Source organism: Pituophis catenifer, unplaced genomic scaffold, assembly GCF_029215685.1.
Source record: "Pituophis catenifer annectens isolate HBS135680 unplaced genomic scaffold, rPitCat1.0.hap2 SCAF_5, whole genome shotgun sequence".
NCBI classification, from domain to species: Eukaryota; Metazoa; Chordata; class Lepidosauria; order Squamata; family Colubridae; genus Pituophis; species Pituophis catenifer.
The window spans coordinates 78,084,492-78,109,534 of NW_027256885.1; the positions used below are offsets into that span (position 1 = coordinate 78,084,492).

At 40.5% G+C, this 25,043-nt stretch overlaps 1 protein-coding gene across 1 annotated transcript in view; it reads left to right on the forward strand.

Annotated features, from left to right (window-relative positions):
• The window catches only part of TOP2B (DNA topoisomerase II beta), a 251,965-nt gene that overhangs the window by 70,396 nt on the left and 156,526 nt on the right, over positions 1-25,043 (forward strand). Inside the window, exons 23-28 of the mRNA XM_070944595.1 lie at positions 5,918-6,113; positions 6,218-6,309; positions 7,100-7,255; positions 8,233-8,316; positions 15,501-15,698; positions 18,098-18,242. Of these exons, the coding sequence (XP_070800696.1) occupies positions 5,918-6,113; positions 6,218-6,309; positions 7,100-7,255; positions 8,233-8,316; positions 15,501-15,698; positions 18,098-18,242 (871 nt within the window). The remainder of the gene's footprint in view (positions 1-5,917; positions 6,114-6,217; positions 6,310-7,099; positions 7,256-8,232; positions 8,317-15,500; positions 15,699-18,097; positions 18,243-25,043) is intronic.

The window sequence follows — 25,043 nt, forward strand, 5'->3', positions numbered from 1 at the left end:
GAGAAAGCGGAATTATTACCAAAAACAGGAAAGATCGAGAGACGAAGGAGGGGATGGATGACAGGAGGAGAAGAAAGAACAACCAAAAGAGACAATAAAAGAACAAGAAGAGAGAGCGTTGAGAGAAGAAGCAAGAGCGAAAGAAGTTAAAGAACAAAGGGAGATAAGAACGACTAGATCGACAAAGCAAATAAATAAATAAGAAATGGAAGAAGAAATAAAAATAATATCCTTGAATATAAATGGACTGAATTTGGCAATAAAAAGAAGGAAAATATTTAATAAATTAGAGAAACTAAAATTAGAAATTATATGCCTACAAGAAGTGCATATTAGAAAACAACACAAAAAACTTTTGGAACGAAGAAAATTGGGGACATTGTATACTGCATTGACATGTCAAAGTAAAAGAGGAGTAGTATTTTATATTAAACAGACAATACAATCCAAACAAATATTTGAGGATGAGGAGGGAAGAGTTTTGATGGTAGAAATTGTAATGAATTACAAAAAAATATTACTTGTGGGTATATATGCTCCAAATGAAAATCAAGAAGAATTTTATGCAAAACTACATAGGACATTACTAAAATATGAATATGAAGAAATTTGCATAATAGGAGATTTTAATGTGATTGTTGATAACGAGTTAGACTATAAATCAACTAAAACAAAGTGAGAGTTGGGGTGAGAGTCCATCAGTACGCTGATGACACTCAGTTGTACATCTCCACCCCAGACCACCCCAATGATGCCCTTGATGTGATGTCCCGCTGCCTGGAGGCCGTGCGGGTCTGGATGGGGAGAAATAGGCTCAGACTCAACCCTTCGAAGACCGAGTGGCTGTGGCTTCCGGCGTCCCGATATAGTCAGCTGGTGCCATCGCTGACTATTGGGGGTGAATCTTTACCCCCCACAGAGAGGGCTCGCAATCTGGGTGTCCTCCTGGATGCACGGCTGTTTTTAGAAGAACATATGACGGCCGTGGCCAGGGGGGCTTTTTATCAGGTTCGCCTGATCCACCAGTTGCGGCCCTTTTTGGACCGGGATGCCTTGCTCATGGTCACTCATGCCCTTGTCACCTCCCGGCTGGACTACTGTAATGCTCTCTACATGGGGCTCCCCTTGAAGAGCACTCGGAAGCTCCAACTGGTCCAGAATGCGGCCGCGCGGGTGGTTATGGGCGCAACGTGTTGCGCCCACGTGACACCTCTCCTGCGCGAGCTGCACTGGCTCCCAGTGGTCCTCCGGGTGCGATTCAAGGTGTTGGTTACCACCTTTAAAGCGCTCCATGGCTTAGGACCTGGGTACCTTCGAGACCGACTTCTGCCACCAGTAGCCTCCCACCGGCCAATTTGCTCCCACAGAGAGGGACTCCTCAGGGTGCCATCGGCTAAGTTATGTCGGCTGGTGACACCCAGGGGAAGGACCTTCTCTGTGGGAGCTCCTGCCCTGCGGAACGAACTGCCCCCGGAAATACGCAAGATCTCCGACCTCCGTGTGTTTCGCTGTGCCCTTAAGACCCTGCTGTTCTGCCAGGCAGGGTTATCTATGTAAATGATTTTAAATTGGGTGTTTTAAATTTTGGGTTTTAAATTCGGGCCGAAATTGTTTAATACTTTTAACTATTTTAAAACTGTTATTTGTATCTTGTGTTTTTAATTGGCTGTACACCGCCCTGAGTCCTTCAGGAGATGAATAGAATAGAATAGAATAGAATAGAATAGAATAGAATAGAATAGAATAGAATAGAATAGAATAGAATAGAATAGAATAGAAGAATAGAATAGAATAGAATAGAATAGAATAGAATAGAATAGAATAGAATAGAATAATAATAAAATAAAATAAATAATAAAATAAAATAAATAAAATAAAATAATAAAATAAAAATCCAAGAAAGACACTTCCAAAAACATTTCATACAATGATAGATGAACTAAGCCTGCAGGATGCTTGGAGAAAAAGAAATTTAAAGGAGAAACAATATACATTTTATTCAAATAGACATTGTTAAGGAATAACCCTTGAGTAGCAAGGGTGTGCACATGAAAGCGGTTGAGAGTAGTTATGAATAAGCACAGTCACCACACAGATACACTGAGTCATGTTACAGTTTACATTCAGGAAAAATAAAGCACAGTCCAATAAACAAAGTCTTCATACCAGTTGTATTAATCATACACAGTAAACAGTTCTTCTGGAGTTGCACACGGTAATACAGTAAGTCAGATAGAGATATCAGAGAGCAAGAACAACAAATAGAACAAGCCATGTTTCTAGCTCCGTCTTAAGGACATTGGCAACAAAGCTAACCAATCAGGACACAGTATGATGCAATACAGCAGTCTTAAAGCTATACAATACAATACAATACACTGCAAACATACATTGATGGTTTTTATATTGCCAACCCAACAAGTTAGGTAATAGTCATATTCCTAACAGACATATGTCATGGTCTAGAAAAGATATGATGTGGATGTCAATAGATTTAATATCTAAGATAGATAAGATTGATATAGAAGCAAATATATGGGCAGACCACAATCCAATAATGATGATATGTAAAGGACAAAGAAAAAGAACGAGATGGACATTAAATCAAAGTTTATTAAATGAGAAACACTTTATACAATATATGGAAAAAGAATTGACTTTCTATTTTAAAGAAAATAGAAAAGAAGATACATCATTGCAAAATGTATGGGATACTAGCAAAGCATACATAAGGGGTTTGGCAATGACTTATACAGGAAAAAGAAATAAACAGAATAGACAAGCTCAAAAAAAATTGGAGGAGGAATATAAGAAGTTAGAGAAAGAATTGCAAAAAAATCCACAAGATAAAAAAACCAAAAACCTACAGGATTTGACAAAACATAAATTGAATTTAATAGAAAATGAAGATCTGGCAAGGAAAATAAAAGCATCAAAACATTTTTTTTTTGAAAATGCAAATAAACCAGGAAGATGGCTAGCATATAAGATTAAGAAGGAAAAAGAAGGGAAATTGGTAAGCCAATTATTAGACCAAGCGGGAAAGATATGTTACCGATATGAGGAAAAGAAAAAAATAATTGAGGAATACTATAAGAAACTATATCAACAAAAACAGATATCAGAAGGAAAAATAGAACAATATTTGGAAAAAGTAAAGACTCCTAAAATACCAGAAAAATTTAAAAAAGCACTGGAAGAAAGAATATCAATGATGGAATTGATGGAAGGAATTAAAAAGCAGAAAAATGGAAAAACCCCAGGACCAGATGGAATTTATTTATTTATTTATTTGTTTGTTTGTTTGTTTATTTGTTTGTTTATTTGTTCAACTTGTATGCCGCCTTTCTCCGAAGACTCAAGGCGGCTTACAATGCATTTAAAAACCATATATAAAAACATTAAAAATTAAAACATTAAAAACAATTAAAACCCATTCACACCATTCATGGCCGGATCTCGCCAGATCGCAACAGCGAGATCAACGGCCCCAGGCCTGCCAGAAAAGCCAGGTCTTCACCGCTTTTCGGAAGGCCAATAGGGTGGGGATGGTCCGGATCTCAGGAGGTAACTGGTTCCAGAGAGCTGGGGCAGCCACAGAGAAGGCCCTTCCCCGCGGGCCCGCCAGCCGGCTTTGTTTAGCTGATGGGACCTGGAGGAGACCAACTCTGTGGGATCTTACCGGTCGCTGGGAGCTATGCGGTAGAAGGCGGTCTCGAAGATAACCTGGCCCTGAGCCATGTAGGGCTTTAAAGGTAATAACCAACACCTTGAATTGTGACCGGAGACCAATAGGGAGCCAGGGAATACCAGTAGAATTATACAAAAAGCTACAGGATGTTTTAAGTGATACATTGCTACAAGTATTTAATGATCTACTAATAGAAGCCAAGGTACCAAACTCATGGATGGAGGCATATATAATGCTTATACCAAAAGAAGAAACAGACTTACAACAAATAAAGAATTATAGACCAATTTCACTATTAAATGCAGATTATAAAATATTTGCATCAATTATGGCGGAATGACTGAAAAGGTTGTTAAATGAATTTATACACCTAGATCAAAATGGTTTTCTGCCTAAAAGACAAATTAGAGATAATATAAGAATTATATTGGATACATTGGAATATTATGAGGCGCATCCAGAGAAACAAATGGCACTGTTATTCTTTGACGCACAGAAAGCATTCGACAATGTGAATTGGCAATTTATGATTCTAGAATTACAAAAGATGGATTTTGGAGATAGATTTATTAATATGATTAAGACTATATATAAAGACCAATCAGCAAAAGTAACAATAAATGGTGAAATGACAGAGAAAATAGATATAAGAAAAGGAACTAGACAAGGATGTCCATTATCTCCATTATTATTTATTCTGACTCTAGAAATTTTAAATAGAAAAATAAGACAAGACAAAGAAATAAAAGGGCTGAAAATTAAAAAAGAAGAATATAAATTACAAGCGTTTGCAGATGATTTAGTATTCATTATGGAAGAACCAATAGAAACAGGCCCAAAGCTAATTGAGCAAATAGAGGAATATGGAGAAGTAGCTGGATTGAAGATAAACAAAGATAAGACAAAAATTATAGTTAAAAACATGAGAGAAAAACAAAAGAAACAACTAATGGAGAAACTAGATCTCCAAATAGTGAAGAACATAATATACTCCCAATCATCCCCAACTTTTAAAAGTAAAGTAGCATCATAAGGCAAGGGAGTCTAGTCGCTTCCAGAACAGATTAAATTACAGCCCCCAGTCTACTCCTACTGAATAGAAGGAGCCCCCTTAGCTTGATTCTTTTCTTTTTCAGCCATTCTGTTGTAGATTTGCTGGTGTGCTTGGGATCATTATCCTGTTGCATAACCTAATGTCAGCCAAGCTTTAGCTGTTGGACAGATGGCCTCACATTTGGCTCTAGAATACTTTGGTATACAGAGGAGTTCATGGTTGACTCAATGACTGCAAGGTGCCCAGGTCCTGTGGCTGCAAAACAAGTCCAAATCATCACTCCTCTGTTGTGGCTCCGTTGCCTGAGCCTGGGCTATCGACAGATGCAGACTCTGAGAGTGAGGGGGAGGAGTTGGCAAGGCCTCCCTCTCCAGGACCCTCCTCTCTGGCAATGCCTCCGGAGGACACCGAAGGCCAAACGATAGGCTCAGAGCCAAGCACGTCCCTGCAGCCACAGGTGGACAGCGACGAGGAAAATAAGTGCTGGCTGGACCCTCGCCAGAGGCGCAGGGAGAAGCGTGCGCAGCAGAGGGGAAGGCGTGCCAGAGATTAGCTGAGTCACTGGACCACACCCCACAGGCTATAAAAGGGAGTGTGGTGGCCATTCGGACTCCGTGACGGACAAAGCTAATCTCTGGTGAGGCACTTTGCACCTTCGGACACAACACCTATTTGCTGTGGATTTAATTACAAACTGGACTATTCAAACTGTGTGTATTTTTGTCTGTGTTATCGGAGTAAAAGTTTTTGGCAGGCAGCCACGGAGTTGCTGCCAAGTTCCTTATCACTGACGTTGAGTGTTTGAAGAGTTTATTTAACCCTTGGCTGGGTGTGTGTGTGTGTGTGTGTGTGTGTGGTACGGGGACAGAACACCCTCCACCACCGTGCTTCATTGGCTTTAATTTAATGTTTGATATTTTGGAAAAAACAAAATGAAAAACCTTCAGATATACTTAACAAAGAGAAATGCATGCTTATTAATTACCAAAAACAGCTTTGTCGACTTCAGGTAAAACAAGTGAAATCTGAATTTTGAATTCAAAGCTGAGAAATTTTAAAATATTGTTGTTTTCTATAATAATGATACTTTTCCTCTAGAAATAATAGCATTTATTTAACAATATGGTATAGTGGAAATAATTTTAAAGAGATTTGTTTTTACATTTGTACAGGTACTATTTGATCAGATGGGGTGTCTGAAGAAATATGAAACTGTGCAAGATATCCTAAAAGAATTTTTTGACTTACGTTTAAATTATTACGGTTTGCGCAAGGAGTGGCTTGTAGGAATGTTAGGGGCAGAATCTACAAAGTTTAACAATCAAGCCCGCTTTATTTTAGAGAAAATACAAGGAAAAATTACCATAGGTAAGTATAAGGTAGAATTAAAGGATAATATGTAATGTATAATTTTCTCTTGAATCAATTTCTTTGGTCCTTATATTTTTTCATTGCTCTTTTTTTCCCCATAGAGAACAAATTGAAGAGAGATTTGATTCAGATGTTAGTCCAGAGAGGTTATGAATCTGACCCTGTCAAAGCCTGGAAGGAAGCGCAAGAAAAAGTAAGTCATACTTCTGCTTTAGTCTTTTTCATTTACTTTGTTGAGAAAATCACAGTCACATTCATACATTTCTACAGGATAAACATTTAGACCTTTTCAGTAAAGTCTAAAGAAGGAGTTTAAGCCTAGGCTAGGCAAGCTGACTGGTTGCAAGAAGTACTATTACTGTACTGAACGGAACACACCTTTTAGACATTTCATTCAATGAATGAAAATCAGGGCCAGCCTATCCTGTTCTGAATGCTGCTACTCTATAATTCCTCAATATATATTATATTGGTAAGAAAGAAAACAGTGTTGGAGGAATGTCAGAATACAGTGATTTTGACTTTTGCGAAAATTCTTTATTTTCACAGTAAAGATTTTTTTTTAATTGTCCCTTTCTTGGATATTAATTCAGTCCAAGTCACTATGTATTTGTAACAACTGTATAGATGTAATTAGAATTTGAGATTCTAGTGTCACCTTCCTTGTGTGTGGCAGTCTCCAGGATAATTTATTAATATCTATTGTATCTATTATTAATATCTATTATACAAACAAACCTGCTATTCATATTATAATACCTTTTGCATTTATCTGGAGATCTGTCTATATGCCAATGTTTTTGACAGTTTGCATCTTGAGCATTATATTTAACATTTTTAAAAAGTTATTAATGTTTTGATTATCTCCTAATATAAATATTAAAATTTATTTCCTGCATTTATTAGAATTTCTGCTATGTCTCCCCATTCTTCATTTTTCTGTATGTGTTTGCAGTATTATAACTAATTTGATCCTTAAATAGGCTGCTGAGGAGGAAGAAATGCAGAATCTGAATGATGATACTTCCTCCTCTTTGGGATCTTCTTCAGTTCCAGATTTCAATTACATTTTAAATATGTCTTTATGGTGTCTTACTAAAGAGAAAGTTGGAGAAATCATTAATCAGCGAGATGCAAAAGTAGGTATTTTTCTGAGTTTTGAATATGAAAGTACCTCCTTATCTGCTGTTGAGAATATTGTTTTATATTGAAAAAATGTAAAATTGCAAGGTACACTGTTTATTTTTAAATTAAATTTGTTTCACAAAATGTATAATTTAATAGCACTGTTAAATTATTAATGATCAGCTATTTGACTAATTGCCATCTACTTTGTCTTGATAATTTTGATTTAGAACAGGGGTGTTAAACGTAAGGCCTGCAGCCTGAATTTGGCTCCCGATGTGGTCAGATTCGGCCCGCAGGGCCATCCTGGTCTACCCAATGCAAAGAGGAAAGATTGGGCCAGCATGGCTTTGGGCCTGTCTACCCAGTGTGAAGAGGAAAGATCAGGCCAGTGTAGCTTCAGCCCGGTCTACCCAATGTGAAGAGGAAAGATCAGTCCCACGTGGCTTCGGCCCGGTCTACCCAATGCCAGCATTTTGGGGAGTGGCCACGCCCACCCAGTTGGTCACACCCACCCAGCCCCCCGAGGTCAACCACAGCCTGATGCAGCCCTCAATGAAATTGAGTTTGACACCCCTGATTTAGAAGGTCAAAGTTCATTTTTACATGATTCATAATTATTGTGTGGAATTCATTGCCACAAAACATGATGGCCGCTAATCCGAACAGCTATAAAAGGTGATTGGGATAATTTTACCAAGGAGAGGTGTGTCAAATGCTAGTTGCTTTGAAGACTTAATGTTACCTCCCAGTTAAGAGAACCATGTCTCCAAATACCAGTTGTAGAGGAATACTAGCAAGAGAGAAGTAGATTTCCAACTTCTGCTTCTGCTTCAGAACTCTGGCTACTGTCAGCACCAAAATATTGGACTAAGATGGGACTTGGCCTGATCCAGCAAGGCTATATTTATATGTTCTTATATTTGCTTACCTTCAATGTTCAGAACATGTTTGTAATGCAAATTATTTTACTATTTTTTTTCTCTTATAGGGAAAGGAACTCAGTGATCTCAAGCAAAAATCTTCTTCTGACCTATGGAAAGAAGATTTAGCAGCTTTTATAGAAGAACTTGATGTATGCTGACCTATATTAAAATCCATGTATAGCATCAGGTTTTACATTAGGCTGTTATGTGGGGGCAATTGGTTATCTTCAGTCTTTCTCATTATAAGAAAATGAAATGAAATTTGTGTACGGTAATTTCATACTTGACTTGTATTTTCAAAACTGTATTTGCTGCAAATTTTGTAGTGAGGAAACAGGATAACAGAAAAACAGAGTTGGAAAGGACCTTGGAGGTCTTCCAGTCCAACCCCCTGCTCAAGCAGAAAGCCCTATACAATTTCAGACAAATGGTTGTCCAATATCTTCTTAAAAGCCTCCAGTGATGGAGCACCCACAACTTCTGAATGCAAGCCGTTCCTCTGGTTAACTGTTGGTATTGTCAGGAAATTTATCCTTACTTCTAGTTGCCATCCATTGCTTCTTGGCTTTCCTTCTGGTGTTTTGGAAAATAGGTTGACCCCCTCTTCTTTGAGGCAGCCCAGGGGTGAAATGCTCCCGGTTCGGACTGGATCAGGTGATCCAGTAGCGATGGCGGTGGGTAGTTCGGAGAACCAGTAGCAAAAATCCCTGCCCACCCACCCCCCGCCCATGCCCACCCAATCGCCCGGTCCCCACTTGCCCACTTGGCAGCTTGCTGCTTCTTTCGGGCTCCCTCGGTTTTCCTGCCTTGCTTCGGTTGCTGCGATCAATTGCATCAGCTAGCAACTCAATCTGCCTGCCTGCAGTCAATCCAATCGGTGAGCAACTCAATCTGCCTGCCTTGTGCCTTCAATTTGGTAAGTAACTGGGGTTTTTTTATGGGGTGGGGGAGCTTTAAAAAATAGTTAATTGGGGTTTTTTTTAGGAGTTTTTTTTTTTTTTTTAGACATAGCAATTTAAAGTTAAGGAAGTTTTAAATTTAGCTGTCACCCCTAGTCCTTCTTTTCACTATTGAAGTCTGTCAAAATCTTTCTGTATCTTGAGCCTATCTTCTGGGGTGTTGGCTATTCCTGCCATCTTGGTGTCATCTGCAAATTTGATGAGTTCCCCATCTATCCCCTCATCTAAATCATTTATGAAGATATTGAAGAGTCCTGGGCTAAGACAGAGCCTTAAGGTACCCCACTGCATACTTCCCTCCATATAGATGCAGTTCCAGTAAGGACTACATGTTGAATGTGGTTGGTTAGTCAGTTACTAATCCATCTGGCGGTGATAATGTCTATCCCACATTTTTCTATCTTATCAAGTAGTAAGTTGTGGTCTACTTTATCAAATGTTTTACTGAAGTCCAAGTAAATTATATTCATAGCATTTCACTGGTCTGCTAATTTTGTCATTTTGTCAAAGAATGCAATAAGATTTGTCTGGCATAATCTGTTTTTGACAAACCCATTTTGGCTTCTGGTTATGACTTTGCTTGCCTCTAGGGCTCCCCTTGAGGAGCACCCGGAGGCTCCAGCTGGTCCAGAATGTGGCCGCGTGGGTGGTTATGGGAGCGACGTGGCGCTCCCATGTGACTCCTCTCCTGCGCGAGCTGCACTGGCTCCCGGTGGTCTTCCGGGTACGCTTCAAGGTTTTGGTTACCACCTTTAGAGTGCTCCATGGCTTAGGACCGGGGTATCTACGAGACCACCTTCTGCCACCAGTAGCCTCTCACCGACCAGTGCGCTCCCATAGAGAGGGGCTCCTCAGGGTGCCGTCGGTCAAACAGTGTCGACTGGCGGCCCCCAGGGGGAGAGCCTTCTCTATGGGGGCACCTGCCATCTGGAGCGAGCTCCCCCCGGAGATACGGGGGATCCCGGATTTGCGCACTTTCCGCCGTGCACTCAAGACATTTTTATTTCAGCAGGCTGGTCTGGCCTAACTTCCCTTTTAACTGGTAATTTTAAATTTGTTTTAAAATAGGGGTGTTTTAAATTTGTGGGCCAAATTATTTAATGTATTTTTAAATTGTTTTAAAGTTTGTATTATGTGTATTTTATCTTTTGGCTGTTCACCGCCCTGAGTCCTTCGGGAGTAGGGTGGTATATAAATTCAATTATAAATAAATAAATAAAAATAAATAGGTGTTCGCAGATTTGTTGCTTGATTATCTTTTCCAGAATCTTCACAGGTATTGATGCCAGGATGATAGGTCTGTCGTTTCCTGGATCCATTTTTTTTCCTTTTTTGAAGATGGGAACCACATCAGCCCTTTTCCAGTCCTCTGGTAGTTCCCCAGTGCTCCAGGATCTTTGAAAGATATGAGTCTGTAGAGATTCTCAGTCATCCAGATCATGGTTGTCCCAAAGGTGCTTTTTCAGGAGGCAACTGGACTTTGTTTTTTCTTTTGAAGACATTTCGCTTCTCATCCTACAGGAATCAGGAGCACTACTCAGGTGACCCTGAGGACACAGATAAACCTCCAAGTGCTTCAACAGCCCTCTAAAAGGATGCAGATTACCAGCTGTCTGCAAGGAATATAAATCCTTCCATTCCCCAGTATCCTGTCAGAGCTGAAGAAGCTTCTTGGATAAGAAGCAGTGGTGGGTTGCTACAGGTTCGCCCCGGATCGGGTGCATTTGCCTCTTGAAAAAGCACTGTAGAAAGTTAACACCCACCCATCTCCTAGGAAAATGAAATATTCTAGGAAATATTAAAAAGGCAGGATATTATATTTTCCCTAAAGTAGAAACATGTTTCTAAAAACAAACTCAAAGCCTCAGCTCCCTGCCCCCACCCCCACCCCCAGCAGATATTTTGGTGCCAACCTATCTACAAGACAAAGGCTGGGCCTCTTGTGGCCCGCCGGCGGCCAGCAGAGCTTGCAGCAGAGTCGGACAGTGAGGAGGTTGGGGAGGAACATGGGCCAGTCCTGGCGGCTGGGGAAAGCTCGGACGAGGGCTCTGCGTTGGAGGCAGAGAGAGGGAGCTAGACAGCAGTGAGGCAGAGGAACAGCTGGAGCCTGTTCCCAGTGTGCACATGCGCAGAGCTGCCAGAAGACAAGAACAACTAGGAAAGCAGGGTCGACTTGGGAGTAAAGGTGATTGGCCCCTCCCATAGGAAGCAAAAGAGGAGCGAACGGGGAGTGAGCTTTTGCAGGAAACAATTGGTTCGTTCAGTTGTTTCAAGAGTGGAAAGTTCTGTTCGTGACTCTAAGAGACTCGGTGCCACATTTTGCCTTACACTGTGTTTGGAAACTAGTTATCTGGCAGCTTTCCAAGCAAGATAAGGTTTGTGTTGATAAATATTCCTCTGAAAGACTGTTTGCCAAGCCTTGCTGACTGTGAATTAAAGGAATTCACAGTCGTACAAATAAAAGGGGTTTTGCCGGGACCAAGACTCTGCTTCATGCTTTTTAAGGAAGCCTAGGTCAGAACAGGGCCAGTTTATCTACAACACAAAAGACATGGCCCTCAGGACATGATAGGATTAGCCCCCACTCAAGATCCAAACCAGGACAAAGCCATTAAGCCATAATAGGAATTGCCCAAAGCCCCTTCATTACATCATCACCCAGCAAGATTCCACCAGGCCTGGGACAACCTACAAAGTTACCCCTGCATAGCCCCATGGGAGTCTGACAACCAAACATAATACATTTCTTATACAGGAACAGGAAGCTCCAAGGCGGGGCCCAAGAGAGGGTATAAATCTCTCTCACCCATGTGCTCTTTTTGCCCAGGACCTCAAATCACGTGGTCCTGTCCACCATTAAACCATCTTTCCAAGCAGTCTCCATGTTTACAGTGTCTTTCTTCCCACTTGGAACTGAACCCAGATGGATATTTCTTCCAACAGCAACTTTGGGACAACTATGACCCGGATGACTGAGAATCTCCATAGACATTTAACTCACCAGAGTAAACTTTGCATCCAAAAGAATGTTTGATTTCCAAGTTTTCTCTTCTCTCCAAGTCCAGTTTTTTTCCTCCATTCGCTTTTTTTCCTTGTGGGTGCAATTCTGTGCATGTTTAGGGTTTTTTAAAAAAGCTTTTAAATAGATTATTTAGGAGAGCCCCGCTTCTGTATACCTGCCTGCATGCCTGCCTCATACTCATTAAACTATTGGAATATATTGAAATTTTCCACTGTTGGTTCTGATCCAGTATTTCATTGGACATTTTTTGTTGTTATTTCTTTTTTGTTTTCACTTTTAAATTCAAAATATTTGCTTATACAATTATTCTGCTTTTTCCTATGTGATTCTTAATAGGCAAAATAAGTCTGGTATACCCCAACATATTTTTGGAATATCATACTAATTTAGAGTTTTGGCTTGATACTTAAGTGGGAGCTATGTTGAAATCAACTTTTAATCTTACTTCTGAATAGAAATTTAATGACATCCATTAGTTTGTATTAGCAGATTGATATTCCTATGCAAAGTTTATATCCTACAACATGGAATGTAAACTTTCTTACTGAAAATAATCAACCATGGTTCTGTTATTCTCCTGAATTTTCTTTATGTGTTAAAAGTTTTTTTTAATTGAAAAGTTGTTTTCAAGATAAATTAGTACATTCGTTTATTTCAAATTAATTCATTAGGAATAGTAGTGAAATAATATAGTTACACTATACAGTATTTAAAGATCTTTTCCTGGGGACTTCCGGTCTGGAACCGCGGCGAAACAGTCGGGGGAATGGCGGGCTCTAACGAGCCCACGAAAACCCCGACTGACGATCCATCTTCCGATCGGTCTTTGACCGACCCCATCCTGTAGGGATGGGGGGAGAAGAGGAGCACCTCGTTGGGCCAAGAGGAACAGGCAAGTTCCTCGGAGGCCAGAGGAAATCCTCTAAGTTGGAGATGGGGGTAGGCAGCCATGGCGGCTGTCGCAAAGCCGCGGCGGACCGGGAAAAAGATCGTGCTGGAGAGAAGAGGAGAGAGCAATACCTTGAAGCCGGGTGAGTGACACCGACCCAGGCAAAGTAACAGAATTAAATGGATTGAAAAAAAAAAAAAAAGACCCCAAGCCTTAAACAGCGGCTGCAGATTTACAGGGCTTGAAGATTAAGGAAAGAAAAAAAAAACTTTTGGAGACAAAGACCCATGACAGACTTTGAAATTCGATTTGGAATAATTGGCATTTAACAATTTTAAAATTGGATTTTTTCTTCTTTTACTTACTTGGAGTTGATTGGAGAAATGGGTTTTTTTTTTTGGAATTTACACCTTTTGAAAGTTAACGAGGCTAATGAAGAGTGACAGACAGGTGGCTACATAATTGCCATGGAGTCTGCGGTGACTAAGCAGGAGAGTGGATTAAAGAGATTACCCTTTCGTTTGGAAAAGAAACATTGTAAATGACTTTATACCTTGGACTATTTTGAAATTAACACTAAATTTATGGATTTTAGAGATTCCTACTCTGTCCGTGGGTGATTCTATGAAGAAAGAAAAAATACTTTGGACCTTTCACAATGGAATTTAACAAGCCTAGCAAAAACTGGGTGCGGCGTAGGAACAAAGACAGGAAGTTGATGCATCACACATGAACCAGACATTCCAAAAGCATTAAAGTGACACACATAATTTTTTTAAATTGAGCAGATAGACTTTTGAAGTGGAACAGCTGGACAGAAAGGAGAAGGAAGGAAAAAGAAAATAAAATTAAATGTAATTAAATTGAAATGTAATGTTTAAAAATTTAAAGGTATAAATGATTTTTAGATAAAAACTGGAGGGGTTTTGGAGTGATAAAAATAGAAAATAAGAGATGGCAATTAAAATAGAGGATTGAGATAAAGGTGGCTAAAAATATTAAAGAAGAGTATGTATAAATATGAGATAACTTTAAGAAAAATAAATGTTTGATGTAATATGTTTTGACTTTAACATGTAAGAAATGTTAGATTGGTAAATATGTTTAATTATGGTTTTATTGAATGAAACAAGAAGATACACAGATCTTAGTAACAAAGTGTGATTTAATTTAAAATATGCTGGAAATGATTATCATGAAACATATTGAGAACCAATTTGAAAAAGTATGTTGGGAAACTGACATGAAACAGATAATTATATTGCAAGGGAATTAGAAGAGGTGATGGGCACCAATTAGTTAAGAGTTTGAGACTTGGGAAATATGTTGAAATTAGCCAAACAATGGTGGGAGTTTTGGAGGAGACTATGCTGGAAATCAGCCAAATATAATATGCTGGAAATCAGCCAATAAAATGCTGGAAATCAGCTAAACAATAGGAGGCGAGTTGGAGGAGATATTCTGGAAATCAGCCAAACAATGGTGGGAGTTCTAGAGGAGACTATGCTGGAAATCAGCCAAATATAATATGCTGGAAATCAGCCAATAAAATGCTGGAAATCAGCCAAGCAATAGGAGGAGAGTTGGAGGAGATATGCTGGAAATCAGCCAATAATGGTGGGAGGATCAGAGGAGAATATGCTGGAAATCAGCCAAGGCTGGAAATCAGCCAAACGTAACATGCTGGAAATTAGCCAAACAATAGAAGGAGGTATGGAGGAGAACATGCTAGTAATTAGTTTAAATAAAATTTGTGGGATGAATCTGTAATTTGAAATGTGTAAAAGCAATGATAAAATTTAAGATATCAAGATTTGATGGAATGGGTCAAGAGTCCAAGAAATGTAGTTAGAACTTTGTTGTATAAATGGTAAGAAAAATGGAAATGTATTGAGTTTGAAATTAAGATTTGAGGTGATAAAATTGTCGTTAATAGAATAAGAGACTAGAATATTGTTAAAAAGTATTTTGCAACTGATGGTAAAAGAGATGATGGCAATGTGGAGAAGAACCAGATATAAGCAGGATTGATACTTAGACATAAATGAGCTAAAGTAAATATGAAATTAAAATTGTATTGATACAATAGATATATATAGATAAGGATGTTAGAATTTATGTTAAAATTTATTATTCTTATGTTTTGAATATTCACCTTTTAAAGATGTAATGGGAAATTGTGAATGGAGTTTGTTAAAGGAATGTAAGTGTGGTAACCATCTATGACCGGATTGAGTTTTTGCTCTTGAAAGTTATATTTTATGTTTATGTTTGAAAAATAATAAAAAATATTTACAAAAAAAAATATATTTTCCTAATTAGAATGACTTGTGAAAATATACTGTATGTAATACATTAATATAATACTGTATATTAGTATATAGTATACATAGCATATGTGTTCAGACCTTACAGAGTTTAGAAGCTGTTTATATCTAATTTTTATTTTCATGTATGTTTTAGAAAGTAGAAGGTCAGGAAAGAGAAGATGTACTGGCAGGGATGACTGGCAAACCCATAAAAGGCAAAGTTGGTAAACCCAAGATGAAAAAACTTCACTTAGAAGAGACCATGCCTTCACTGTTTGGTAGGAGAATAGTTCCACAGATTACATCAGCTATGAAAGCTGATACCAGTAAGAAATTGCTAAAAAAAAAGAAGGTAAACTGTTTTGTTAATATTTTTGTCCAGTATACTTTAGATTTTCTCCTGAACAATTTGTATTTTCTTCAGTTATACTAAATAAACTTGAAGCAGTTTAAAACCTACTGAACAAATACAAAACCATAAATGCAATATGTTGCATTAAAGCAGTGATGGCTAACCTTTTTGCCATCGCGTGCCAGGAGAGGGGGGGGGCGGGGGAGGGTCGCGTGCGCACGTGCCCATGCGCATGTGTGTGCAACCCCCTCCCCCCCCCCCGCTCCTGGCACATGATGGCCTGGTAGGCCCGTTTTTCTTTCTTACCTGGTTCCAAATCCTCTCTGTGTATCTGGGAAGGGCGAAAACAGCCTTTCCCACTCCCTTGGAGGCCCTATGGAGGCTGAAAGAGCCCATTTCCCAACTCTCGGTGGGACAGGAAGTGACATTTTTTGCTGTCCCCAGCCTCCAGAACCTCTCTAGGAGTCTGTAGGAGCCTCTCTAGGAGTCTGTAGGAGCCTCTCTAGGAGTCTGTAGGAGCCTCTCTAGGAGTCTCTGGAGGCTGGGGGCAGGAAAAAACGTCACTTCCTGTCCCACCGGGAGTGGGGAAATGGGCCCTTTCAGCCTCCGTAGGGCCTCCAAGGGAGTGGGAAAGGCTGTTTTCACCGTTCCCAGATACACAGAGAGGATCTGGAGCCAGGTAAGAAAGAAAAACGGGCCTTCCCAACACCCCCCCCGGCCCTCCAGAGGCAGGAAACAGCCTGTTTCCCTACTTCTGGTGGGCCCAGCAGGCCCGAAAATCAGCTGGCTGGCGCGCGCATGCGCCCCAGAGCTGAGCTGGCGTGCCCACTAATATGGCTCCGCGTGCCACCTGTGGCACGCGTGCCATAGGTTCGCCATCACGGCATTAAAGCATTAGAAAGAAAAAAGAAAGGGCGGCCCAAACTAGGAAATGAAGGGAGTGGGTAAGTCAACAGGGAAATAAGTGAAAAATAAAAACCTTCCTAGTTGATATAAAAATGGTTAAATTACATCGGGCAAGTAACCAGAGTGACTCTCACCTCTCCCAAGGTATACTGCTGAAGGCAAATTTTCAGCAGCAATGTCTAGCTGTTTGCATTTCCTCTACATTCCTTTATTGTCAACTGTATTTTCTATTTTCAGCACACTTAAGACAGTTGCCCTTCCCATCACTTATCTTCCTATCTAATGGATACAATAAGAATTATCCAGTTTGTTGGCCCCAAATAAAACCCTGATTCTAGACTAGTTGAATATTTTTGGATTTTCCTTAGAATAGCAGTATTTAAACCAAACCAGAAAGTAACTAGAATATAAGATATTTTTCTGTGTTACTCCACAAATGTAGAATGTACTTCCTTGGGAATTGAATGTTGTTCAAAACTCTTACTTTGTACAAAGGTTAAAACACAACATTTTAATTTGAACTTATTTATTTGTTTATTTGTTTATAAAATTTATTGGCCACCCATCTTACCACAGGGTAACCACTGGGTACACAAGGTAATTTATGAATTTTTTTAGTATTGATTTTATTTGTAATGTACAGTATGTGTTTTAAACAGATTTTAATTCTGTTTTTTGATTGAATTTATTGCTAGTTGCTTTGTACATTGTTGTGAAATGGAAAGGCAGTATACAGTAGTGGCCAAAATTGTGGAAACCTTTTGGGAAAAGTGTATTTTCTAAAACTAGCTAATAACACCACTTTTTTTGGAGTAGTACCATAAAATTATATATCAGCGGAAAGATAATTTATTCAAGAATGTAATGCAATAACTTTTATGAAGGATTTGCTATTAGAATAGCAGTTACAGTATAAAGAAGAAAAGTGAAACACGTAGAAAAAACGAGATATACAAAAATTATAACCATAGACAAAACGAGATATACAAAAATTATCACATCAGTTAATACTTAGTTGGGTAACCTTTAGCATGAATTACGGCCTTACAAGGTCTTCCCATGGAGTGAACCAAGTCTTTTAGTTCTGCAACTGTTATAATGTGAAACCAAGATTGAATGATTGCTTCTATTAACTGGGTTTTATTGCTTAGTCGCTTCTGACTAACAAGTTTCTTTAGTCGGCTCCATAGATTTTCAATTGGGTTAAGGTCTGGGCTATTCCCAGGCCATTCCAGCAGTGGAATATGATTATCTTGAAACTCCAAAAAAAAAAAAAGTGGTGTTATTAGCCATCAAACCTCCAAAATACACTTTTCCCAAAAGGTTTCCACAATTTTGGCCACTACTGTACATATGTAATCTCATATTCAAGACTGGAATGGAGTTTGAAAGATTGAGATTCATCCCCAAGGATATTTATTGATCTTATTTCTCAATTTGTATCATTCTCTTGACCATTATGGTAGCTTCACTTGTTTTCTTTTTAATTTTAGGGGGACCTTCATACTACAGCAATAAAGCTGGAATTTGATGAAAAATTTGGTGGTACACCAATAGAAGATGCTGGAGAAGACTTGCTTAATACCTCTGGCCCAATGACTAAGACACCTAAGCCCAAGAGAGAGAAGAAAGAGTCTGGTGAGTAATAGTGTAACAAAAGGGAACATCTTGCAGAGACACAGAGTAGGTTTTATGCTCTTAGACCTTCATTCATGCTCAAACATTACAAAGATGTACCACCAGCATTGTGTATTTGTAGTATCTGAAACAATCCTTATAATAATCCTTATATTTTGGCTTCCGGTTGGCACCGCCTGGCGTCGCGGACGGTCTTCTTGGACCGCCAGCCCCGCGATTCCGTTCGAGCCGTTCTGACAGTGCTAATCAGCTGTCAGATGGCTTAAAAACCTTTGGGAGAAGAAGGAGAGGAGAGCTGGTGGGCGAGGGTAGAGCTCCCCGGGAGCCCCTGGAGCAATTCCAGGGGCTTGGAGGGTGAGAGCTCCCCGCTCAGCCCACTGAAGCTCCGGATCCGTGGCGACTCCGTTTAAACGGAGCCAGACGCCGGCGACCGACTCTGCTGCCAAGAAGAAGATCAACTGATTTCAAAAAGCAGACAGAACGGAAGCAGGAGAACAAGCCTTTGCAAGTATATGCTTAACTCCTGGGATACATTGTTTCTATTTGATCTTGCTGAGCTGGAGCTGGAAATGGCGTCTTTGTTGTGGGTGAAAGTGAAAGTAGGAAATGAAAGTGCTTGTTAATAGACTTGTGCTCAGAGACTGGATTTAAACTGCTGGATTTGAGAGCTGGGTCCAGAAAAGACTATCTTGCTTGATAAACTACAAATAAATCTGAGAAAGCTATTTGAGAGACTTTATGGCTCTGAAAAGAAAAATTATTTTAAAATAATATGGCTTCCAAGGAAGGAGTTTCTGAAAGTGGAGGCTCCTTAATGGCGTCAGAAATGACACAGAGAACTGAAACACAGAGCCAGGAGGCTTTTTTTAGAGACCTTGCAGAATTTATAAAGGAAGCCATGAATAAACAAATTGAAATTATTAATAACTTTACAGCAATCATGGAACAAAAATTTACAGAACTGGTGGAGGATAAAAAAGCAACTCAGGATGTTTTTGAAGGAAAGCATAATGACAATGCAGGAGACATTTTGATCAAGACAGAGAAGCTGGAACTGGCTGACCCTCAAGAATTTTCAAACCTTCTTCCTGCCCTTTTGGAATTAACTGACAGAACTTTTCAAAAATATAATTTGGAGCAGAAAGAAGAAGAAACTGATCAGCTCTACGAGGTTTCGGAGGATTTGGCAGAGGCTTTCACACAATTAATTGAAATGCAGCAACTGGATTTTTCTTTGCAAACTGATCGAGTTAATTCTTTGTTCTATGAATTGACTGTCTATACAAGCAAGAAGAGTCGATATGGGGGCTCTAAATCAGAGGAAATGGTTTTGAGAAAGGGACAAGTCTTAAAGATACATCAACCCCCAGTTAAAATTCAAAACCTCCTCAAAATAAAAGAAGGAGGGAGGAAGAAAGATTGGAAAAAATACAGAAAGAAAGGAAGAAGGGAAGATTAATTTTTTCTGGTCTAATTATTGATGTATTAATGATTAATTACAATGATTAACTAAATGAATTGAGAGTTCAATTAATGATTTATTAAGGTTTAGTTATTGTTAAAAATATTTGAATATTGAGAACAAAAGCAGGAGGAATAGCCAAATGATTAAGTATGTATTATTTACTAGTGTTTGTTATTGGTTTTTAAAAGAAAAATTCTTAGGGCTAAAGGATATGTTATTTTGTGTTTAAAGGGAGGTTGATGAATAATCTGTAGAAGGGGAGTTAAGGGGTCTAGGGAGTTTTAATGTCTTGCATTAATTTAGCATATTTTAGCGTATGTTTGTTAAAACCTATACCCTGTTTTTCTTCTGGGAAGTTGGGGGAGGGGGGGTGGGAAGGGGGGGTTGCACAAATGTTTAATTAGATAAGTGATTTGTTTGATTTGTTTGAATTTTAAAAGCAATAAAAAAATTTTGTTTAAAAAAAACAATCCTTATATTTTGATACCATCGACCATGGTATCATGCTGCGCCGGTTGGAGGGGTTAGGGGTGGGGGGGCACCGTGCTATGGTGGTTCTCCTCCTTCCTCTCTGACCGGTCGCAGTTTGTGTTGACGAGGGGCCGAGGTCGACCCCAAGGCACTTTGTATGTGGGGTGCCGCAGGGGTCGGTCCTCTCGCCCCTTCTGTTCAACATTTATGTGAAGCCGCTGGGTGAGATCATCCGTGGTTTCGGGGTGAAGTACCATCAGTACGCTGATGATACTCAGCTGTACATCTCCACCCCGGACCACCCCAATGATGCCCTTGATATGATGTCCTGGTGTCTGGAGGCCGTACGGATCTGGATGGGGAGAAACCGGCTCAAGCTCAACCCATCCAAGACCGAGTGGCTGTGGCTCCCGGCGTCCCGATATAGTCAGTTGGTGCCATCTCTGACTATTGGGGGCAAGTCGCTGGCCCCCACGGAGAGGGCTCGCAACTTGGGTGTCCTCCTGGATGCATGGCTGTCTTTAGAAGAACATGTGACGGCTGTGGCCAGGGGGGCTTTCTATCAGGTTCGCCTGATTCGCCAGTTGCGTCCCTTTCTGGATCGGGACTCCTTGCGCACGGTCACTCATGCTCTCGTCACTTCCCGCCTGGACTACTGTAACGCTTTCTACATGGGGCTCCCCTTGAAGAGCACCCGGAGGCTCCAACTGGTCCAGAATGCGGCCGCGCGGGTGATTATGGGAGCGTCATGGCACTCCCATGTAACACCTCTCCTGCGTGAGCTGCACTGGCTCCCGGTGGTCCTCCGGGTGCGATTCAGGGTGTTGGTGACCACCTTTAGAGTGCTCCATGGCTTAGGACCTGGATACTTACGAGACCGCCTTCTGCCACAGAGAGCCTCCCACCGGCCAGTACGCTCCCACAGAGAGGGGCTCCTCCGGGTGCCGTCGGCCAAACAATGTCGACTGGCGGTCCCCAGGGGGAGAGCTTTCTCTGTGGGAGCACCTGCCCTCTGGAACGAGCTCCCCCCGGAGATAGGGACGATTTTGGATCTACGTACTTTCCGTCGGGCCCTCAAAACTTTTTTATTTCATCAAGCCGGGCTGGCCTAACTCTCCAATGGTGTAATTTTAAATTTGAATTTTAAATGGGGGATTTTAACTGTCGGGCCAAATTGCTTAATATATTTTTTAATTGTTTTTAAATTTTGTATTCTATGTTTTTTTATCTATGGCTGTTCACCACCCTGAGTCCTTCGGGAGAAGGGCAGTATATAAATTTAAATATTAAATATTATTATTAAATTATCTCAAATAATATGCACAGTTGACTTTTTAAAAAGAAGTAGGCCCGTGATGATGAACCTGTGGCACGCGTGCTGGAATCCGTTGCTCTTCCGGGTTCCAGCATGCCGGCCAGCTGGTTTTCATGTGCGTGGGAATGCAACAAACTGGAAGAACAACCGTCCGGCACGCACATGCGCGCTGGGAAGATGATTTTCCAGTTTCTGGCGCGCACATGCGCTCTGGCTACCTGGTCTTCCGGCTTATGGCGTGCATGTGTGCGCAAAGACCAACTGGCTGGTGCGCATGCACGCACCAGAAACCAGAAGATCATCTTCCTGGTGTGTGCATGCGCACCGGGTGGCTGTTCTTCCGGTTTACGGCACATACATGCGCATGCATGCTCCCATATTGGCACTTGGTGCCAAAATGTTTCACCAACACTGAAGTAGGCTAAGTCTATAACATTTGGATCTACTGATAAAATATAAATGTAATTATTGAAAAAAATAAATTTTTGAATTGCAATATCTTTCCTATCACCATGACTGTGGAAGGTCAAATTAAGAATCATTTATTTATTTGTTTATGTATTCATTCAATTATGACACGTTATTAAAAACATTGTTTAACAATATGTTAAGATTTTATGCTAAACATAATGTTTTTACATTCCCTTGTTACAAAATAGGTTACAGGCAAATGTGCCCTGGCCTGACCCCTCAACTCAGAGTCCCAGTTCAGGGGAGGTGAACCTCAACTCAGTGTCAAAGAAATGCTTATATATCCAGCAGTAGTCTACAATAACCATTCCAAAATTCATCCCTCCACCAATGTATGTCCACAGAACAATTACTGATCAGCACGTAACTTGAGTTGCACCCCACTCAGAGGTGGGCTGCTGCCGGTTTGGACCAGTTCAGGCGAACCGGTAGTTGCGACCCGCAGCCCGCGCACCCACCCCGGTGCTATCCCATCCTATATCACTGTGTTTTTGAAACCGTGTGTGTGCTCACATTTTCGGTGCTGGGCGAACCGGTTGTTACAACTGGCAGCAGCCCACCACTGACCCCACTCCCTGAAAGCCAAAATATTTTTGAACAATGTGTTTTCTTCAAAAGAACTTGAAAAAGTAGAAAGTGGGTCAGGTTGTGTACACCTGTTACCCGAAAAATTCAATTTTGAATTCAATTTTGAATGCACTCAGTTTTCAAAAGAGAAGGGATATTATCAGAGTTGCTGTATTTTTTGCCATCATCTTGATGAGATGGTGAAGCATATTGTGGTGGAATAACAATTGAATGTCCAGTGAGCAAAGGAGTCAACAGATAAAAATAAAAGTTTATTCAGCAATTCAGATACCAGCATTGGTTTAGTTACAACATCTGTAGATAGGCATAGCATAATGTGTAAATTTCTAATTGGGTTAATGTATTGTTTGTTTGTTTGTGTATTAAATTTATATGCCATCCATCTCAGCCTGCAAAGCTGAGCGACTTAATTAAAATCATGAATGTAAAAATATTAAAAATATTAACAACATTAGATACAGAAATAAAAAAAACAAGGGAAGATCAGTACGGTGGTGGCATCATCCCTTTTAGTCCACCAAAAATGGGAGCTCTCTCTCTCCCCCCCCCCACACACACACTCCTTGCTTTCTCCCCCTTCTCACTCCCTCCTGCAGCACCTGGACAGAGTGAGAAGAGGTTAAAAAAAGTGCCGGGGGAGAAAGGGGGGAGCTCCCTTGTGTTCTTTCAGTTTTGGGATGACCTCACCCCCACCTCTTGCCCAATTTGTGGCAGGACCAGATTAAAATGTCTCACTTCTTGACTATGAGGCAAAAATACTCACTTTCCTCACCCATCGCTTCTCCCCCACTGCTGAACTTTTGGGGGTGCAAAGGCCTTGGAGTCTTCATGTGTGTTTGTGTGTGTGTGTGTGTAAATCACCTGGAGGGCCAGCCAAGTAAGAATGTCCATGTTGAGCCAGCTGCTGTGGGGTGCCTGACTTGAAGTGGGCTTGTTAAGGCAGCGGTTTTCCATTCCTTCTTACAAACCCATGTGGTCGTGGTACATTTTTCCAGCTTGCCAAGAAGTAGGTTGTAGTCCACTTTATCAAATGCTTTCATGAAGTCTAAGTATACTATGTCCACAGCATTTCCCTGGTCCCCACTAGATTAGTCACTTTGTTGAAATAAGGTTTGTTTGGCATGATCTCTTTTTGACTAACCCATTGTTGGATTGGGGGAAAGGCTTGTCTTCCCCTACCCCGAGGATTCGAATTTCCCGGCTAGGAGAGCGTTCTGGCGCCGCGCAAAACCGCGAGAGAAGCAAGCTGCGTGAAAGCAAGTTTTCTTTATTTTTCAGGAAGTCAGATCGAGCGACTGCACAGACCAGCGTTCCTGGGTGAGCTGACATCTTTACCAGGTAAGCATGCATTCTTATACCCTTTTGATCAAAGGGAATCCTTTGTTTTCTATTGTTACTTTTGTCTATGTTTCCTTTGTGTGTGTGCTCTGTTTTTCTTATTCTGATCGTTTCCTACTTCAGACTAGGTGGTATTTGTGTTATCTGATTTGGTATTCTTTTGTTTTCTCCTGATTCATTATTTGCTTCCTCCCTTAAGATGATCATGTTATTATTTGGTAAGCCCTTACCCCCGGTTTGACTCTTATCATATTGCTTTGGGTTATTGATTAAATCTTTTCCTTGGTTAATCCCCTGCCATACCTTTTGTTTTATTCTGCTGTTAATAGTTTCTTTCCTGATCTTGTCTAGAGTCTTTGTGTATCGTTTCCTGGGATTTCCTTTTTAATTCTATCTGACTCTGATATCTATGTGTTCTATTTTGGGAAGGTCATTTCCTTATGTCTGGGTTTTCCCCTTCATGAGTTGATGAGGTTTTGACACTGTCTTGGTGGTGTTCCCTTCCTACAATCCCCACTTCTTTTTCTCTCTTTTCTGTGTGTGTGCATGTGTTAAATGGGTGTCTCTTCGTCTTCTGTTCCTTGGGTTACTTCTGAATCGGAGTAGATCTGGTACTCCTGATCAATCTGGACCATCATGAGGGCTGTTTGATTATGCCCTGTTTTCCTCTGCAAAAGGTCCGGCTTACATGCCCTTATGCAGTGGAGGCAAGGGGGAATGCAATGGCAGAGACAACACAGAAAGCCTCCCAATACGCAGATAGTGATAATGCTGGTGAAAGCAATTTTTAACCAGGATAGGTCGGGTAACCATGAGAAGAGCCACGAGAAGTCTAGAGATGACTGGTTATGGCCGATGTTCTGGGCCAGTTCCTCGAGGTGCTTGACTTCTGTGTCTACAATTTTTGAATTTTGCTCCAAGTCAAAACAGCACAACCCTCTAAATTCTTCGCAGCCGTGGTGATGTTTTAGTAATAAATAATCGATCGCTGCTCTATTTTCAAGGGTGGCTTCCCTGACTTGTCTCAATTCTCTATTGAGTGCGTCTAATGCATGGGAGGTCGAATTCAAACTTTTGGCTAGGGTACATGCCAAGCTATTTAGGTTTCTCGAATTTCGAACAGCTAGTCCTGGCACTCCCACTAGAGAGACGG